General features: G+C 33.8%; 1 protein-coding gene and 1 non-coding gene across 2 annotated transcripts in view; both read right to left on the bottom strand.

Moving 5' to 3' along the window:
- Positions 1–566: 566 nt before the first annotated feature.
- LOC133188947 (endoplasmic reticulum-Golgi intermediate compartment protein 3-like) overlaps positions 567–21443 on the bottom strand; it is a 31673-nt gene continuing 10796 nt past the window's right edge. Inside the window, exons 5-12 of the mRNA XM_061324423.1 lie at positions 20896–20963; positions 11133–11356; positions 9065–9096; positions 6543–6639; positions 2958–3022; positions 2344–2480; positions 2185–2240; positions 567–1528 (exon numbers count right to left, since the gene is read on the bottom strand). Coding sequence (XP_061180407.1) covers positions 1449–1528; positions 2185–2240; positions 2344–2480; positions 2958–3022; positions 6543–6639; positions 9065–9096; positions 11133–11356; positions 20896–20963 — 759 coding nt within the window. The 3' untranslated portion in view covers positions 567–1448. The remainder of the gene's footprint in view (positions 1529–2184; positions 2241–2343; positions 2481–2957; positions 3023–6542; positions 6640–9064; positions 9097–11132; positions 11357–20895; positions 20964–21443) is intronic.
- On the bottom strand, positions 3551–3622 carry Trnap-cgg (transfer RNA proline (anticodon CGG)). Its single transcript has one exon. It is a non-coding gene; the product is annotated as a tRNA-Pro (tRNA).

Here is a 21443-nt window from a genome sequence, read left to right as displayed (position 1 = left end):
AATCAAGTCCCAGTGAAACAATTAAATTCAATGAATTGTCTTTTATAAAACTAAATATAGTTCATGCCAGGTAAAAAGTTTAAATGAACAGAGACATAATCCAGATATCTTTCTTCATAAAATGAATGCAAAATAATATTCATAGCACTTTTTATACTTTAACAGATATATGTAGAAAACTACAGTTAGAGAATTTTATTGGAGAACTCCAAAAACATTTATTTATAAAAATTCAGAACACTGTCAGATTTACAATCATACTGGTATCAAAATATAATATGTTGCCTCATTTAACATCTAAGGACAACTTTTTCAAAACATGGCTGCAGGAACTGGTGGTAGGGTAGGTGTGAGAGGATGTGTCCCCCCCCCCCCCCCCCCCCGTGCCAAAAAAAAAAAAAGAAATACTTTGCTGATATACAGTATACTATAGTAAAAAAGCTACTTTATGGATGTGCTCCCTCAGTAAATATATCTGATGACTTCTCTGAAAAAAATTATTATGATTAGGTTTTTTTCTTGTTTGCTTGCTGCCCCCCCCCCCCCTCCCACATTGAACAACTGAAATGACTTCCTACAGGCCTACAAAATGCCTTACCTACACAGGTACATGTATAAATGAAGTGCATGTTCAACATATGTTTACCTTAAAAAATCAAGCAACATTTCAACAATTTAAAAGAAAGGTTTATATACCATAAAATATTCATGAGCAATGTATATGAACACATTCATGTGTTAAACACTGGTTTCTGAAATGAACAGTTCAGCTTTATATGTTTAAAACATATTTCAAACAAATGTTGAGCATACATTAAATAAATGTAAAAAAAAAAAAAAAAAAAAGGTAAACATAAGTCAATTTTTTTTCTGTGTAAATTCCAACTTTCTTCAGTTGTGAGAATGACTATAATGATCTGGAATGTATTGTTTTTCTACTTCTGATCCCCCCCCCCCAAAAAAAAAATATATACGTTTGTATATATATGAATTATGCAGGTTAATCTTCTGTGCTATCACTTGACGAGTATCTGTAATTTGCAGAAAATAACAATGCTTACACCAACACCTCAGAAATTCTTTAACATGATGACAATTTTGCAAGTCGTCCTAGACACATGGCCGCTCATACAGGTACACTGTTGAGTATCAGAGTTATCAATGTCATTTATGTACTATTACAGGAAACTGTAGCATCAACAAAAAATCAAATCTCTTTCTGATTTGTGAGAGTCTTATGTAAAATTATCACATTCACAACTGTTTTATGGGATGACATATGGTTTTAATTTATTAATTAAATGGCATACTTTTTTAGATGACAAGGTTTTCTATTGTGTCAAAATTCAATACAAAACACATATCACACACATGTAACCTCCATCTTTCAACATTCAGCAGTTATGTATTATTTAAAAAAAAAAAACAAAATTAAAATAGTCCTTTCATCAAGTTGCTTTTCCAAGTTCTATCTTTTTTTGTAAAGCTCTGGATGAGTGATAAATCATGGAATCTATTAGACCAGCAACTGTAATATGAAAAATAAAAGTTTGATTTTTACCATTTCTATACTACATTACATTAACCAATGTAATTGTAAGGTGGATTTTCATAAGAATGTGTATCTGAAATTGAAGTAGCTGACTCAACTGTAGAAATTTCAACATCATTATAAGCCAGGAACAGTAACTATTGAAATTATCCATTATTGAAAATAAGGCATGAATTTGTGCAAAAAATGTCAGTATGGTCCAGTGTAGTTTGAATTAACATTCAAAATGTGCTAGTGAATACTTTCTTTTAATATGTGCTCCTATAAATTGACATTTTTCTAAATTTGTATAAACTTGCCTTATACACATATTACACTTATTAATCTGTTGAAAATAAAACCTGAAGGAATTGGACAACTTTAATTTTGATTACTGACTAATATATTAATTTTGCTTCAAAAATACTTAAACTGTTCACCCCAAGAGATACTCCCAAACCCTGGTAAAAAACTAAATCATTGCTTTTAATTTGTTTCTGCCTTGACAAAATAACCCATTAATTCCAAAGATTCTAGGGTGTAATAAAAACAATTTCATTATGCGGGACAGTTTGATGGTAATTAGTGGGGTGGGTTGGGGGTTTGAGAAAAAGTAAAATTCCTATTCAGCAATTAAAATATTTAGTACTTACCTGTGAAAATCCCCCCAACAATGGCACACACTCCAGTTAAAAAATGCATGAATGATCTGAAAAGAACAGATTATATCATACACTGTGTATTTGAGAGGGGAGGGGGCATTTTAATGATGTAAAACTGAATATCTAGTTTATTTTTATTTTTCCCCTTACCTCTGTTTCTCAGTGTATTTAACCATCATTGGTGACAATTCATAAATAAAAAACACTCCTGGCAATCCTGAATCTCCCAATCCATTTCCAACATTTTTGGAATGTTTTGTAACTGAATATTGATTCGTATACAATGCCTGTATATAAAAAGGTTTATTTCAGTGGCATAACAAGGCAAAAATAATGTGGATGCTTTCTTACTGCAGGGCATCTGGGGCCACAAATATCCTCCCTCCCTTGAGAATCCCCCCAGAAACTCCATAAAAAAAAAAAAAGAAAATATCTGAGTGTTAGACTGGGTCTTTTAACTTAAATTAATACCAAAAAAAATTATTTTTGAATAATAAAAACAATATATTGAAATACATTCTTTCATCAAAGAATTTTTTGTATTTCTTTATCAATTTAATATTTAACATTTAAAAAAAAAGAATGTGACTGCTTTGGCATACAAGAATATATGGTAGCTAACCCACTGTATTTGAAATTCATATGAAGACACTAGAACATATAAAGCAGGGTAACCTAATAAACAGTTATTTTTGTTGTTGTTGTCTAAATTGAATTACATGTATTAAATATCACATACACAAAACAAACAAACAAAAACTTACCCTCCCTTTTACATCAACATATGTTGTTGGCACAACTTTAACATAGTACTGGAACATTGTTTGCTCTGTAAACACAAAATTGAGAAGTTACGTGAACTTATGAAATGAGCTTGTACAGACATCACTGGTGGATTTTTTTTTTTGGTGTGCCCGTGGGCCCCTACCCCTACCCCAAACTGCCCCCCCCCTTTTCAAGATTCCTGGATCTGCCACTGGACATGCATACACCAATCTAATTAAAATTAGATGTTAGATCCGCTCGCATACTAGTTAGTGTAGTGAGTATGCGAGCGGATCTAACATCTAATTTTAATAGAAGTGTTATATTATACATTGTATATATTTTTCTAAATATTACATGCCACAAAGACAGTCTCTGCTCTTTATAACATTTTGTCAAAATTCATATTTAGTCTATTCCTTATTACATTTTTCTCTTTGGCTGTATGGTATGATCAGTTGCTAGGTAAAAAATACCTCAAAATAGAGGCTAGTAATAAGAAATGTTTTAAAAAAAAAAATTAAGATCGTTGGTATGCATATCTTATCCACTGTGGATGGAAAAAAAAAAAAAAGAAAAAAAAATGTACTTTGGGCCAAGCCGGGATTTGAACCCGGGACCTCTCGCACCCGAAGCGAGAATCATACCCCTAGACCACTTGGCCATGACAAAATCTCGGCGTTAAACTACTACATATGACATAGGAAAGTCGATGATTTATTTATTAATGCTCAGATGCAAAAAACTAAATATAAATTAGTGTAATGGACTTGTTAACGTATTCCCTTACTAGAATTAAGGGTCTTCTCGTTATTTTATATGTTGTAAATTGTTTCCACCGGAAGTAATATACACCGGAACTAGTATGGTGGCACATGTACACTGATTAACTGAACTGACATTGTTTATCACATCCTTTTTACACCAGATAAGGTAAATTGAGCTTCTGATTACTTAGCGTAATTTTAAATTGCAGTGTATTTTTCATTAAATCATTGTTAGCAGTGGTCAATCTTTTTGGTACTACAATATCAGTATTACTCTCGGAGTCTGACATTGAATTGGTGACATCAGAAAATCTCAGGGCCCCGTTTTACAAAAGAAACTTGCGACAAGGACCAAAATGTAATTTTGAAAATAACTTTCTATTTTATATTAACATGTAAATGGTTTACTGTCTTTTTAAAAAGAATTGAGGAAGATATTTTTCTTAACAATTTATCAGGTCTGGTGCAATAACTCTAGGTTTAGCTACGTAGCTTGAATTACCTACATAGCTTTATTTACCTACCTGAAGTAGCTTTATGTAGCTACTAAATCAACTTATTTCTTAATTTAGCATTTTTCTCAGGATGTGCAGAAAATCACACATTGATGCAGTGATCATTTTCAACTTTTAACTAATCTGAAAACAATTCATGAAAAAATTACTCCTGAAGATGTAGTTAGAATAATCTAACTGTGTCTCGGGACAAGCCCTCACCACAGTTAGAATATGTCCCATATACTTGCAATGTAGCAAATTGGAGCGGATCCACTCCGAAATGATTTTGAAGAATACAAAGCGAGTTGCACTAGAAATAACTACCAAATTAATCATAACAAACCTTTTCGAGATTGTATATGCCTTTTAACCTAAAAAATAATCCATATAAATACGAAAATTCTATTTTTCTCAACATTTTTCCTCACTTCAAATTTACATGCCTTGTTGACATTAGGATTCATAGAAAATGCACAGAGTTCGAGCTATAGCCCGTGTTTATTTTGCTACATTGCAAATACACGGAACGGATTCTATCGTTAAACCGGGTCTGTAGGACAATATCATTTTAATGATAGAATGTTCCATCTATTGAAGATGTATCTTTTTCTGTGCAATTGCAATCAAAGTTCTGAAAGTTTTGGGGCTATATACAACAGTTACTTTGTGATCAAACAATTACTTAATTCTTAAATAAAATAACAAAGAAGACCAGTTCTGGTTAACATGATAATTGATTGATAATTACTTGTATATTCACCACAATGTGAAGTAATCATACTCATCTAAGCCTCACCGAACACAAGGTAGGAAACAGTTACCCAAACAATGGAATTACATGTTTTGCTTAAAAGTGTTCAAATGCAGCAATGTTTAAACTATCTCTGCTTTGGATTGCTTTTTAAAAAATCCCTAGTATAAACATTAGTAGTCTTTTACTTGCAATTTTTTGTCTTTTTTAAATAAAATGCAAAATTGTGAAAAGTTGCATTGAAATAGCTGATGTAGCTCAATAAAGCTACGTAGGTAATTCTAGCTATGTAGGTAAATGTACCGATTGTACTGGACCTGTTTATAACAGAAATCAATGATTTTGCAAGATTTCACAATCACCTAAAGTTTTTGGTCTTAGTCATAAGTTCTTTTGTAAAACAGGACCCAGACTCATATAAAAACGACATATTCCTCCATCACAATGCAAAATTTTGAATATCTTGAAGTTCAAAATTAAAGAATAAAGAAGTATAACTTGTTCAAGTTACAAATTAAATGTTTAATCATTATGTGCTTAATATTCAGATAAACCGCCACTGCTATGCCCTACTCCCCACCCTCAGCATCCGGACATGGTGGTCCTAGCTGTTTCCAGAAAATGAAGATGGGATTCTTAATGGGTTTCACTGTGGGAATGTCTGCTGGGGCAATATTTGGGGGATTTACTGCTTTAAGGTAGTACTTCTTCAATTCTAATTTCAGTATACATTGTAATAACGTATTCAAATGTAACATGGCTACAATTTTTTCACAGTTGTAATTAATATGCACAGATCATCTAATGTAAACTGTTTGAAATCATATCTCTATTTGCTAAGGCCATAAAAAGGGATTTAATTATCCCTACTTCTTTGAAAAAGACTTTGGTTCAAAAAATGCCTTTTTTATATGGAAGACTTTTAGAATATATCAGATTCAATAAAAATGTACTAGATAATAAGGATTCAAAAACATGGACACAAACTATAACAAAGTTGCCTGTAGCCAGATCATGAACACCATATACACTCACAATTTTTTTTATTGTACATGTAAATTTCTTTTAGATATGGTGTCAGGGGAAGGGAGTTGTTACACTTAACAGGAAAATCAATGCTACAGTCTGGCGGAACCTTCGGAACATTTATGGCTGTAGGAACAGGAATCCGATGTTAAAAATTCAGACCAAATGTGATAAATATTTCAATATATTTGACTGGACATCACACATTCTCAAAGTATAATATAATTTCTTAAGAAGATTTACAGAATTTTGACAATAATGATTGACAATGAACCCATTATTGTTCTATAGTTCAGCAGAAACATGATGTGTGATGTACCAAACCACTGTGTGATTTTTTGCCATAAGGACAAATACCACATCTTGTAAAATGATCATTTGACTATTTTATGCACTGTCCATATTTGTAAATAAATTATTATGAAGGTAATTAAAAATAATTTTTCTTTTAATACATATTAAATGAAGCACTTAACATGCCTAGGTAATTACATGTATGTATGTTCTTTGAAGAGAAAAATAAATTATGTATAAGCTGCATACCTTCACTCGAGGCTTGACTGGTCTGATCCAGTGGATTTATTATGCCTGGATAATTTTGTCCAAAAGAGAGGTGTCGAATCACATGACTCAAATTAAACTAAAATTAAATAAATTTATTACTCATGCCATTAATAATCATAATCTTTTGGGCAAACAGGGACAGAAAACAAGTATGTCATGTGTATAAATTGACATGTACAGCTAAACTTCGAAATCTCGAACACGGATATCTCGAATACCCCGGATATGTCGAAGTAAGGCCGCGGTCCCGACGAAATTTGCTTTATAAATGATTAAAATAAACCCCTCTATGTCGAACAAGGTAATGTCGAATACTCCGGTTATCTCGAAGTAAAATTGTGTATCCATTCATTAAAATCACATGCGTTATCTCGAAGTCAGGATAATTTTCCGCTCTGATGATCAAGTCTGTTAGGTAAACTGAATGCTCTATTGATAACAACCACCTGTCTGTCACGCACGGGTTATCTGTGTTCCTGTGACCAATAGATAATAGCGCGATAATTATAGGAGGTGTATGTATGGCTTACTTTTATTTTAATTATGCAAGCCAAAGGTTGTGTGTATTAGTCTTATGCATACGCATGGATGACACGTTAATTGTTTTGTGGCTGGGGTACTTTATCTTGATAATCACTATTTAATGCTATGTGTAATATGCGCTCTTGCATAGTTTATGCATATGAAAGCGAAAATTATAAACATCAATGTGAAACAAAATTCTGTAATTTAATGCAATAAGTATTTATTTTTCCTATATGAGTGCGCAGAATTTACAACCGTCAGTACACACCATCATGTAAGCGTGTGTTGCAGTGAAAACTCGAGTTGTGCTATAGTGCCTTATGATTCAGCGTTGTTCTGTAGTTAGACAAAAGTGCGTGTTTCTTCTTTTCATTTGATTTTAATACGGTAAAATATTTCCTTTTAACTGATTATACATGTATGAACATGTTTTTCCAATAATAAAAAAAAAGTATATATATATATATATATATATATATATATTTCGTTTGCGTTATTCTGACAGCGACCGGTTTTAAATTTACAATGCATAGATGATATCCGGTTATGTATACATGGGAAACGATGCTAGCAGTTGACTTGCCGGGTTGGTAGAAGGATTATACTTCTGTTCATATTATAAAAAGTTTTTATTTTGTGAATTATAAAGAGGATGTAAAAATCTTTTTAATGCTAAATACATGATTGTATATTAAAGAAATCGTAAACAAAGTTTCAAACAGGAAGGAATTTTACATATTTCTACTATTAAGTGCATGTTCACTGCACTAAGTATATTTGAAGTTCATTAGAATTATAACCCTCTATATGTCGAACCCCCGGATATCTCGAAGTTCATCAACGGTCCCGTCAACTTCGAGATAACGAAGTTTAACTGTACTAGTATCTGAATATCCTGGTTCATAACTTAAAAAACTGAATAAATTAAAGCTTCTCCACATTACAGTCAGCTACCCTTAATTAACTCGGGTGACTATGGTTTAAAGCTGAACACGACTCGTAAGTAGGCATATGCCATATTAGTTTTCCTATCTCCGATTTCAGCATTCGTTACACCTGACTGCTTTCTTTCTTGTCACGGATACCTTCGTGGAATGGATGTGTTAGTGTTGGTTATCTCACATTACCTTTGTTTACATTTTATTGCAGTTTACGTATTTATGTTTGTTTGCACTGCATTGACCTGTGCAACTGATGCAAGTTTCTTTGGTAATTTTTTCTTCTGCTGTGGAAGAAGCACACAGTCACTTTTGTCACTGAGAGATTTACAATAGTTACGTAGAATACATGTGTACGTCTGCCCACACCAGTGAAAACTGATTAAACCGAATCGAGACCAAGTGAACGGCTTCTATAGGGGCCGTACAGCTAACAGAAAATGCAGAGTAATATGGCAGACAAACATAGATATCTGCCTTTTACAAATCGTGTTCAGCCTTAACTAACAATACACCCACTCTGGGTAAATCAACCAACCATGTAGTCAGTTAACTTAATTAAATTGATAAAAATACACTGTGGACATGAGGTGAATTAAATATTGCAAGATAATTAATATAGGTAAAGCTGATCCTGGTTAGGCTTAAGAAAAATATATTTGTTTACTATTATATGTACATGCTATAAAAAAAATATAGGGTTGGTGGTAAGATTTGTGATTTTTTTTTTTTTTAAATATTTTTATTTCACATAAGCTTAAAGGCATAACTGTGAAATATATTTTTAAGACCACAAGATGCCCATTTTTAATAGCCATAAAATCTTTTTTATTTACCATATACTGACAAGCGCTAAAATGGCTACTAAAAGGTGACCTTACAACCTTCAAACCATTAGGTTTGAAGAAAAATGTAAAGACAAGCAATTTTCTGATTTTACAACAAAAAAATTTATACTTGGGTTGACACATAAAATTAATTTTGTAAACAACCATATTTTTTTCTTAGGCCTTAATATACTGTATGAAGTTTTGTTACCTTTTGTCCACCAAATGCTTGCAGATCATGCACTAAAAAAGAGAAAATAAGTATTGAGTTGAACATATTAATAAACATAGGTAATCAAAGATTACATAGCTCATCTCAATGAATGTTATCTACAAGTACGGTAAGGCAAAGTCTCGCACCAAACAAATGTTCTGGTAGTGTGCACCCATATACATTTAATATTTATCAAATGTGAATGGAAAAGTGAAATAACTTCTCTCAGTAGAATACAAATTAATAGAGCCCTTCCCAGGGCCAGAACGCTTAACCAAACGGTCCAGATGTTAAAAAATCTGGTAAAAATACCCTTGCTTATATTATTAAAATTTTATTCAGTTTGCCTCCAATATGCCCAGAAGCAGAGAAGAATTTTACAGGTACAATGGTTTTTTTCACTACAGATTCAACAAAGCCCTACCCTAACACCAGAACCCAAGACTCAGGGTCAAGAAATATACAAATTTGGAAGAGTTACCCTCATCATCATAATTATGCATTTCAATGAATTAACACATTTCCACTATATTATCAAAATCCCCCTCCCAGAAGATTTTCAAAGAATTAATGCATTTTCACTATATAATCAATACAGCCCCACCCTAACATCAGAACCCCTGACCCAGGGGCCATGAAATTTACAATTTTGGAAGAGGCAACCTCACTCATCATAACTATGCATTTAGTTTGTTTGCATAATACCAAGGAGCAAAGGAGAAGATTTTTAAAGAAACAATGCATTTTCACTATATATTCAACAGAGCCCCACCCTAGTACCAGAACCCCTGACCCTGGGGCCATGAATTTCATAATTTTTAGAGAGGGCTCAATCTTTATTACAATCATGCCAACAGTTTGACTGCTTGATGTCCTGGAGTAAAGAAGAAGATTTTAAAGATTGCATTAATTTTAGTGGTTTTGGCCCCATCCCTCAGCCCCAAGGGGGGGGGGGGGCAGGGACTATGAAATTCACAATTTTCATTCCCCTTCACCCATAGATGCTACTGGGGAATCACTTTAATTCATGGGAGTCAATGTTCGTGGGTAAGTAAAACTTTACTTGTTCTTGGGGACGTAATTTCGTGGCTTACTCGTTTATACAGAAGATTCAATGAATCAATATGTTTACAAAATAAACGTTCGTGGAGATTTAAATTCGTTGGTAAGGGTGACCCATGAAATACACGAACATTGGTCCCCCACGAACAATGATGATTCCACAGTATATGCCAAAATTGGTTGAAATTGGTTGAGCGGATCCAGAGAAGAAGCTGAAAATGTTGAAATGTTCACGGATGTCGCACGACAACGGACGAAAACAGATAGTCATAGGTCATCTTAGTTTACTCAGGTGACCTAAAAAAGCATTATAGGCTAAACATTTCATGTAGTGGGGCCCAACATTTCTGAAGTTTTAAATATGTGTGTAATCACTTAAAGAATCACTGTCTATTTTGTTGGGTATGCCAGTTGATTAATGACAATTTGAAACATGGGATAATTTACATATGGGGCAAAGCCCGTTATGCATAAATTATCCGTATCCAACTGTTGTTAATGTCCCTGCCATACCCAACATACTAGATAGTGATTCCTTATATTTACATTTGTATGTGAAATAAAAAGGTAAATATAGATAAAAAATACTGTCAAATAGATATGAAATGCATGAGGCATCCATGCTAATTTCCATAGTCCCCACCACATGACAGCTACAGAAAATTGACATGTATATTAGGCACTTGACCTTTCACTTGGCAAAATTTGCATACAGTTGTAAATATTGTGAAATCAACACACTTTTAAAAATTTCTCAGAGTTATCACAGAGGAGAGAGTTGGAATATATATTCATGTATAACAACACCATAAAGATCTTTCGTAGTAACTAACATTTAAAATGTAATTTGCATAAGTATTCAACTTCAGACTTTAAATAATTGATGTCTCCTTGACCTTTTATTTCAATGTCAAAAGGGGACAAGACAATGTAGAAATCAATAGAGCTGGTACATTTGAAATGATATGAAAATTAAGAAGAAAGATGTAAGATAGTGACCAACCATGGACGTGATGCTGCTGAAAACTCTTGCCAGGAGCAAAATGGAAATTTCCCTGGACCTTGTTGACCTCTAAGTATCCATAAACTTGACACCCTTCCTTTTCCTGGGCCTTCATTTTAGCTGTCCATCCCTCCCTATTGCACTGTTCTATCCCCTCTGGTGAATTGAAGGCCCATCCTTTCTTACGATATGCTTCTCTCACATCTTCACATGTATTACAGCATCTGTAGTTATTAAAAAATTCTTTAAGTATACTGTTCTTGACATTCAGTGGTGTGAATTCTCTCACAATATATGCCAAATAACAGGTATTTTCTGTGGTTGGAAATTTTTGCGATTTAACCCCTGAAAAGTAGCAAATTAATTTCTGCATTTTGAATTTCTGCGGTTGCATTATACCACAAAAATTATTTATGGGGTATGATTACCAAACTCTAAGGATAAGCAGAACACTGCCACATTTACATTTCATAAATTCATTAAGACATGATGATCAAAGGTGCATGAGAATTGGTATTAAGCTATTAAGATTAATTAAGCTACTATCTTTTAGTTAGTACTGTGGAATCATCATTGTTCGTGGGGGTCAATGTTCGCTGGTAACCAAAATTTGACTGGTTCGTGGGGACGTAATTTCGTGGGTAACTTGCATATTTTATTAAGATAAATAAATCAACTGTGCTAAATATATGTGAGTTTCAATGTTCGTGGGGACATTAATTCGTGGGTAAGGGCTACCCACGAAATCAACGAACATTGATCCCCCACGAACAATGATGATTCTACAGTATTCATAATCTATTTTCAGATTTTTTTATTTCATATGTAAGCAAAATTCTTTTTTCTAAGAATATAGAATATAGAAAGAAGTTCTGAAATAACATTAAAACATGTTGACTGACACATGCACCACTTATCATATTTGCATGTATAAAATAGCTGAATAAAAATTGAAGAATATTTTGCGATTGTAATTTTTGCGGATTTGTCCTATCTACAAAAATTGGACAACTGCAGAAAATACCCATTATTACAGTATACTAATATCCCCTCAAACCAAAATGAACTAAATATCTTTGTATTACTGAGAATATATTTTTAGATTTATACATTAGAATACAAAACTAATTCATATAATTTATGGTTGTGCCCCATCAAAAATTGTCTTATGACCTTTTTTTTTTCAAAATAAATTTGAAATTGTTTCCTTTGGTTTTGCATGCCTTGTATATGTTGATACACATGTAATAGTAAAGCATTTTTGTCCCCCCCCCCTCTCCTTTCACCGAATGTGGGGGGTATAAGTTAGGTCTGTCCATCCATCTATCTGTCTGTCATTCTGTCTGTGTGAATTAAGCACTTTTGTTTCAGGACGATATCTTCAAAAGTCTTTGAGCTTTTGTGATGAAATTCCATATAACAACTTCTTTTTGCCTAAAACACACCCCCTTTTGATTTTGAGGTCAAAAAAGTCAAGGTCAGAAATTCATACATTCCTTCTGTTTGTAACACTTTTATTCCCGGAAATATTGTAAAAAGCCTTAGGGATTTTGCAATGTAATTTTATATCACAACTCCATATGGCCTAAAGAAAACCCATACTGATTTTTGAAAAGGTCAAAACTTAAGGTCAGAAATTCATACAGTTACTGCAAAAAAAGATTTCCAGATGATAAGTTTAATTCTCTTTGAGTTTTTACAATGAAGTTATATATCTTAACTCTTTGTGGCTTAAAGATCCCTTTTGATTTTTAGGTCAAAAGGCCAAGGCCAAAAATTCATATCTTGCATAAAATGGCTTCCTGATGATAACTCTAGTTCTCTGAGAGGTTTTGAAATTTTTATAACTTAGTCAATATGACTTTTAAAAAGACTCTTATTGATTTTGAGAACAAAACAAAGACAAAGTTCAGAAATTTATATATTGGGTACATAGTTTTCAGGTGATAACTTTAGTTCTCTTTAAGCTTTTGCAATAATAAAACTTAAGGTCATGAATTTCTTTAACATAAAATTTGACGCCCATTGACTTAAAGGCCAAAAGCTGGAAGGTCAATGTTGACCTTTTTCCCCTCCATTTGGAATTTTTTTTAAAAGTTCTTCTGCACTTTTTTCCTCCCTTAAACTGGGGCACAAATTCTTTGAATTAGCTTGTTACATGTATCTACCTGTTTTGCAAGCAGCAAATTATTCATGACCAAGACATCACATTTTCAAAGTAACAGGTGATTTAAGTCAGTATATTTACATTTTCCAATGTCTTTCTCTGAGATAAAACTACAAATAAGGTAATGGCTTTATAACCCCATAAAGCGATTTGCTCAGCACGTGACAGAATGGCATGCTTTTTCGCTGCGTGTTGCTTAGTGATACACCTGACAGGGATGCTGAGATTTCTTTATATTGAATTTTTCTTTTTATTGAATCAAAGATCTGGTAACAAGAAGTCTGTGAGCCAATGCTCACTAGTAACACTCCCGCTTTGATGTGAATATACATTTTGATGTGAATGTACACAAGTTAAGTTACAGACAGACACAAGGATGAACAAGAAGTTAACATCAGATTCGTACAAAAATGAATCCCACCATATTGCAGGCCTAAACAAAGAGTGTGCTAAAATTTCAAGCATCTGCAATCAGTAGTTGCTGAGAAAACTGCGACCAAAATTTGTTATGTATGGTTCGGACAGACACACAGATAAACAGGAAGTTGACATTGGATTCGTACAAAAATTTATCCCACCATTTGGCATGCCTAAACAAAGAGTGTGCTAAAATTTCAAGCATCTGTAATCAGTAGTTGCTGAGAGAACTGCGACCAAAATTTGTTATGTATGGTACAGACAGACACAAGGATAAATAGGAAATTGACATTAGATTCGTACAAAAATGAATCCCACCATATGGCATGCCTCAACAAAGTGTGTGCTAAAATTTCATGCATCTGCGATGAGTAGTTGCTGAGAAAACTGTGCTGAAAAATTTGTTATGGACAGACAGCTAGACAGACACACAAGGGTAAAACAGTATACCCCCTCTCCTTCAGAGCGGGGGTATAAAAATGTAAATATAAGGAATAACTGTCTGGTTTTTTGGTTTTATGATGATGAAACTAAATATCTTTGTATTACTGAGAATATATTTTTAGATTTATACATTAGAATACAAAACTAATTCATATAATTTATGGTTGTGCCCCATCAAAAATTGTCTTATGACCTTTTTTTTTTCAAAATAAATTTGAAATTGTTTCCTTTGGTTTTGCATGCCTTGTATATGTTGATACACATGTAATAGTAAAGCATTTTTGTCCCCCCCCCCTCTCCTTTCACCGAATGTGGGGGGTATAAGTTAGGTCTGTCCATCCATCTATCTGTCTGTCATTCTGTCTGTGTGAATTAAGCACTTTTGTTTCAGGACGATATCTTCAAAAGTCTTTGAGCTTTTGTGATGAAATTCCATATAACAACTTCTTTTTGCCTAAAACACACCCCCTTTTGATTTTGAGGTCAAAAAAGTCAAGGTCAGAAATTCATACATTCCTTCTGTTTGTAACACTTTTATTCCCGGAAATATTGTAAAAAGCCTTAGGGATTTTGCAATGTAATTTTATATCACAACTCCATATGGCCTAAAGAAAACCCATACTGATTTTTGAAAAGGTCAAAACTTAAGGTCAGAAATTCATACAGTTACTGCAAAAAAAGATTTCCAGATGATAAGTTTAATTCTCTTTGAGTTTTTACAATGAAGTTATATATCTTAACTCTTTGTGGCTTAAAGATCCCTTTTGATTTTTAGGTCAAAAGGCCAAGGCCAAAAATTCATATCTTGCATAAAATGGCTTCCTGATGATAACTCTAGTTCTCTGAGAGGTTTTGAAATTTTTATAACTTAGTCAATATGACTTTTAAAAAGACTCTTATTGATTTTGAGAACAAAACAAAGACAAAGTTCAGAAATTTATATATTGGGTACATAGTTTTCAGGTGATAACTTTAGTTCTCTTTAAGCTTTTGCAATAATAAAACTTAAGGTCATGAATTTCTTTAACATAAAATTTGACGCCCATTGACTTAAAGGCCAAAAGCTGGAAGGTCAATGTTGACCTTTTTCCCCTCCATTTGGAATTTTTTTTAAAAGTTCTTCTGCACTTTTTTCCTCCCTTAAACTGGGGCACAAATTCTTTGAATTAGCTTGTTACATGTATCTACCTGTTTTGCATGCAGCAAATTATTCATGACCAAGACATCACATTTTCAAAGTAACAGGTGATTTAAGTCAGTATATTTACATTTTCCAATGTCTTTCTCTGAGATAAAACTACAAATAAGGTAATGGCTTTATAACCCCATAAAGCGATTTGCTCAGCACGTGACAGAATGGCATGCTTTTTCGCTGCGTGTTGCTTAGTGATACACCTGACAGGGATGCTGAGATTTCTTTATATTGAATTTTTCTTTTTATTGAATCAAAGATCTGGTAACAAGAAGTCTGTGAGCCAATGCTCACTAGTAACACTCCCGCTTTGATGTGAATATACATTTTGATGTGAATGTACACAAGTTAAGTTACAGACAGACACAAGGATGAACAAGAAGTTAACATCAGATTCGTACAAAAATGAATCCCACCATATTGCAGGCCTAAACAAAGAGTGTGCTAAAATTTCAAGCATCTGCAATCAGTAGTTGCTGAGAAAACTGCGACCAAAATTTGTTATGTATGGTTCGGACAGACACACAGATAAACAGGAAGTTGACATTGGATTCGTACAAAAATTTATCCCACCATTTGGCATGCCTAAACAAAGAGTGTGCTAAAATTTCAAGCATCTGTAATCAGTAGTTGCTGAGAGAACTGCGACCAAAATTTGTTATGTATGGTACAGACAGACACAAGGATAAATAGGAAATTGACATTAGATTCGTACAAAAATGAATCCCACCATATGGCATGCCTCAACAAAGTGTGTGCTAAAATTTCATGCATCTGCGATGAGTAGTTGCTGAGAAAACTGTGCTGAAAAATTTGTTATGGACAGACAGCTAGACAGACACACAAGGGTAAAACAGTATACCCCCTCTCCTTCAGAGCGGGGGTATAAAAATGTAAATATAAGGAATAACTGTCTGGTTTTTTGGTTTTATGATGATGAAACTAAATATCTTTGTATTACTGAGAATATATTTTTAGATTTATACATTAGAATACAAAACTAATTCATATAATTTATGGTTGTGCCCCATCAAAAATTGTCTTATGACCTTTTTTTTTTCAAAATAAATTTGAAATTGTTTCCTTTGGTTTTGCATGCCTTGTATATGTTGATACACATGTAATAGTAAAGCATTTTTGTCCCCCCCCCCCCTCTCCTTTCACCGAATGTGGGGGGTATAAGTTAGGTCTGTCCATCCATCTATCTGTCTGTCATTCTGTCTGTGTGAATTAAGCACTTTTGTTTCAGGACGATATCTTCAAAAGTCTTTGAGCTTTTGTGATGAAATTCCATATAACAACTTCTTTTTGCCTAAAACACACCCCCTTTTGATTTTGAGGTCAAAAAAGTCAAGGTCAGAAATTCATACATTCCTTCTGTTTGTAACACTTTTATTCCCGGAAATATTGTAAAAAGCCTTAGGGATTTTGCAATGTAATTTTATATCACAACTCCATATGGCCTAAAGAAAACCCATACTGATTTTTGAAAAGGTCAAAACTTAAGGTCAGAAATTCATACAGTTACTGCAAAAAAAGATTTCCAGATGATAAGTTTAATTCTCTTTGAGTTTTTACAATGAAGTTATATATCTTAACTCTTTGTGGCTTAAAGATCCCTTTTGATTTTTAGGTCAAAAGGCCAAGGCCAAAAATTCATATCTTGCATAAAATGGCTTCCTGATGATAACTCTAGTTCTCTGAGAGGTTTTGAAATTTTTATAACTTAGTCAATATGACTTTTAAAAAGACTCTTATTGATTTTGAGAACAAAACAAAGACAAAGTTCAGAAATTTATATATTGGGTACATAGTTTTCAGGTGATAACTTTAGTTCTCTTTAAGCTTTTGCAATAATAAAACTTAAGGTCATGAATTTCTTTAACATAAAATTTGACGCCCATTGACTTAAAGGCCAAAAGCTGGAAGGTCAATGTTGACCTTTTTCCCCTCCATTTGGAATTTTTTTTAAAAGTTCTTCTGCACTTTTTTCCTCCCTTAAACTGGGGCACAAATTCTTTGAATTAGCTTGTTACATGTATCTACCTGTTTTGCATGCAGCAAATTATTCATGACCAAGACATCACATTTTCAAAGTAACAGGTGATTTAAGTCAGTATATTTACATTTTCCAATGTCTTTCTCTGAGATAAAACTACAAATAAGGTAATGGCTTTATAACCCCATAAAGCGATTTGCTCAGCACGTGACAGAATGGCATGCTTTTTCGCTGCGTGTTGCTTAGTGATACACCTGACAGGGATGCTGAGATTTCTTTATATTGAATTTTTCTTTTTATTGAATCAAAGATCTGGTAACAAGAAGTCTGTGAGCCAATGCTCACTAGTAACACTCCCGCTTTGATGTGAATATACATTTTGATGTGAATGTACACAAGTTAAGTTACAGACAGACACAAGGATGAACAAGAAGTTAACATCAGATTCGTACAAAAATGAATCCCACCATATTGCAGGCCTAAACAAAGAGTGTGCTAAAATTTCAAGCATCTGCAATCAGTAGTTGCTGAGAAAACTGCGACCAAAATTTGTTATGTATGGTTCGGACAGACACACAGATAAACAGGAAGTTGACATTGGATTCGTACAAAAATTTATCCCACCATTTGGCATGCCTAAACAAAGAGTGTGCTAAAATTTCAAGCATCTGTAATCAGTAGTTGCTGAGAGAACTGCGACCAAAATTTGTTATGTATGGTACAGACAGACACAAGGATAAATAGGAAATTGACATTAGATTCGTACAAAAATGAATCCCACCATATGGCATGCCTCAACAAAGTGTGTGCTAAAATTTCATGCATCTGCGATGAGTAGTTGCTGAGAAAACTGTGCTGAAAAATTTGTTATGGACAGACAGCTAGACAGACACACAAGGGTAAAACAGTATACCCCCTCTCCTTCAGAGCGGGGGTATAAAAATGTAAATATAAGGAATAACTGTCTGGTTTTTTGGTTTTATGATGATGATCAATCAATTTGCTCGTGTGATAATTTTACGCATAAACGCCTTTGATGTTTATGCAAATTATCAAGCGAGCACATTGATTGATCACATCATAAAACAAACAAGAGGCCCATGAGCCACATCGCTCACCTGAACACATTGGGTGGGAAAAGGAGCAAATCAGTTCAGTATTGAAAAGTTTAAAAGGGGGGGGGGGGGGCTTGAATTTTAAACTACCTGAGGATGCTTCCATATCAATATAACAAATGGCTTTACTGTTGTTGAGCAGAAGATTTTGAAAGATTTTTTCCTATATATTCCCTTGTTCAAAATTTGATCCCCCATTGTGTCCCCCCCCCCAAGTGGGGGGGGGGGATCATCATTTGAACAAACTTGAATCTACTCTACCTGAGGATGCTTCCAATATGACTTAACATGGCTTTTCTGTTCTTGAAAAGATTTTTTTCTATATATTCCTATGTAAAACTTTGATCCCCCATTGTAGCCCCACCTAACCCTGGGGGGTTATGATTTGAACAAACTTGAATCTACACTACCTGAGGATGCTTCCATATCCATATGACCAATCATGGCTTCGCTGTTCTTGAGAAGAAGATTTTTAAAGATGTTTTCCTATATATTCATATGTAAAACTTTGATCATCCACTGTGGCCCCACCCTACCCCCGGGGGTCATCATTTGATTAAAGTTGAATCTACACTACCTGAAGATGCTTCCATATCAATATGACCAATCATGGCTTTGCCATTCTTGAGAAGAAGATTTTTAAAGATGTTTTCCTATATATTCCTATGTAAAAGTTTGATCACCCATTGTGACCCCACCCTAGCCCCGGGGGTCATGATTTAAACAAACTTGAATCTAAACTACCTGAGGATGCTTCCATATCAATATGACCAATCCTGGCTTTGCTGTTCTTGAGAAGAAGATTTTTAAAGATTTTTTCCTATATATTCCTATGTAAAACTTTGATCCCCCATTGTAGCCCCACCTAACCCTGGGGGGTTATGATTTGAACAAACTTGAATCTACACTACCTGAGGATGCTTCCATATCCATATGACCAATCATGGCTTCGCTGTTCTTGAGAAGAAGATTTTTTCCTATATGTTCCTATGTAAAACTTTGATCGTCCATTGTGGCCCCATCCTACCCCCGGGGGACATGATTTTAACAAACTTGAATTTACACTACCTGAGGATGATTCCACATGAGTTTCATCTTTCCTGGACCAGTGGTTCTTGAGAAAAAGATTTTTAAAAGATGCTATTAATTTTTCACTAATTTGTAATTATCTCCCCTTAGAAGAGGGCATGACCCTTCATATGAACAAACTTGAATCCTCTTCACTCAAGGATACTTTGAGGCATGTTTGGTTTGTGAAAAATGTGAAAAGTTTACAGACAGACAGACACCGGACAAAATGTGATCAGAAAAGCTCACTTGAGCCTTCGTCTCAGGTGAGCTAAAAAACTACAGGTAACTCTTGATGGCTCGAACTTCGATCTCTCGAAGTTCTTGATCGCTCGAAGTGAGTCTCCGGTCCCGAATTTTTCCACTATATAACTAAGCAAATTTACTCTTGATTTCTCGAACTCTTGATCTCTCGAAACCCTTGATCCCTCGAAGTCAAAATGCAGTCCCACTATGCATATTCTATTAGAATTTACCCTCGATACCTCGAAGTGGCTATGTGTATACTAGATTATGTAATTAGCCCTTTACCTGGACATTTAAATGGCCCCAGGCAGAAGACGCAGGTCTCGAGGAACGTGATGTTTATTCAGGTGACACTTATGCTGCAAGGTGATAATTGATTTATAATTAATCATATTTTGCCTATATGCTATTAAAATAATTATCATCGACTGTCTTACGATAATTTAGAGACGCAGTGTCATTGAAAAGTAGTAATTGATTAAAAGACAAAACACTAATTTAATTTTTATTTCGAGACAGTGTCAAAGTCAAACGAAATATGAAAAAAAGCAGAAACAGCCTCAATGTCAATATGACGACTATTATTGGACAAATACTTGCAGAACTGCGTTCAATGATCATTTTTGGAATTGTCAAAGCTATGTGCGACGCTGTAAAATGACGTTTTCATGTAACGAATGCATGTATGATGTCCGTAATACGAAGAATAAATAAATATACATGAAATGACGATATACATTTTTTGCTTTACTCAGTTTAATGAAATATTCATCTGAATTACGGAAAAATATCGTTATTTTATAAAAACCACGTGTAAAAGGTTAGCACTGCATGAAAATCATTACATCCGGTAAGACTAATTTTAAAACCTGTCAACAAACCCGGAAAATTCCGGACTCGAACTCTTGATCTCTCGAAGTTTTTCCTAGGTCCCGCGGACTTCGAGGTATCGAGAGTTACCTGTAGACAGAACTTTATTCCTTAAGTCTGCACATACATGTACAAACATTATAAATCACAAAATGACATGTGGTGTTCATGAATTTGTAGAAATAAAAGAAATATAATCTGCATGAACATCTTGAGAAGTTAAACAATGAAAATAATAAGCTTACTTATGTTCACTTGACTCGGCCCCATAGCAACTTTCACATCGGTCAGGGTCTAACTTTTTTGTTGCAACCTAAAAATCAAATATCAAGATTATTAACAATAAATAAATACAAAGTAATTCTTGAACTTTAATAGGATGTATCGGGGATACTGTAAAATTACACTGCAGGTAACTTGATGGCTGTTGTGCATTAACAGATTTCCAGAGAAATGAAACTCTACCTGTTAACAACATGGACTTATGATATTTTTCCTATGTATATTTGAATTTTGATACAAAAGAAGTAACAACACAAAGATCTATTGAAATAATGTATGATAGGAATCTCCATATGGCACTGTTTATCAAAATTAGAGTTTTAAATTGTTTACCTTCTGGTATTCTCTAATAATATTGTTCAATGAATCAGACAAATCCAGAAGGATGAATAATAAATTGAAATTATTTACGATCCAACAAAGACTTTATGAGGAATAAATTTTTAAACAATGTTCATAGACCTCAGACACACACAGAGAGACAACAGAAAGTCTAAACAGTTTTGGTCTG

The sequence above is a fragment of the Saccostrea echinata genome, unplaced genomic scaffold (genome assembly GCF_033153115.1).
Source record: "Saccostrea echinata isolate AGI-Se365-2 ecotype Australia unplaced genomic scaffold, CSIRO_AGI_Sech_v1 ptg000001l, whole genome shotgun sequence".
NCBI lineage: Eukaryota > Metazoa > Mollusca > Bivalvia > Ostreida > Ostreidae > Saccostrea > Saccostrea echinata.
Note: the sequence above shows the minus strand (reverse complement) of the source record. Positions and strands in the feature narration are given on the sequence as shown.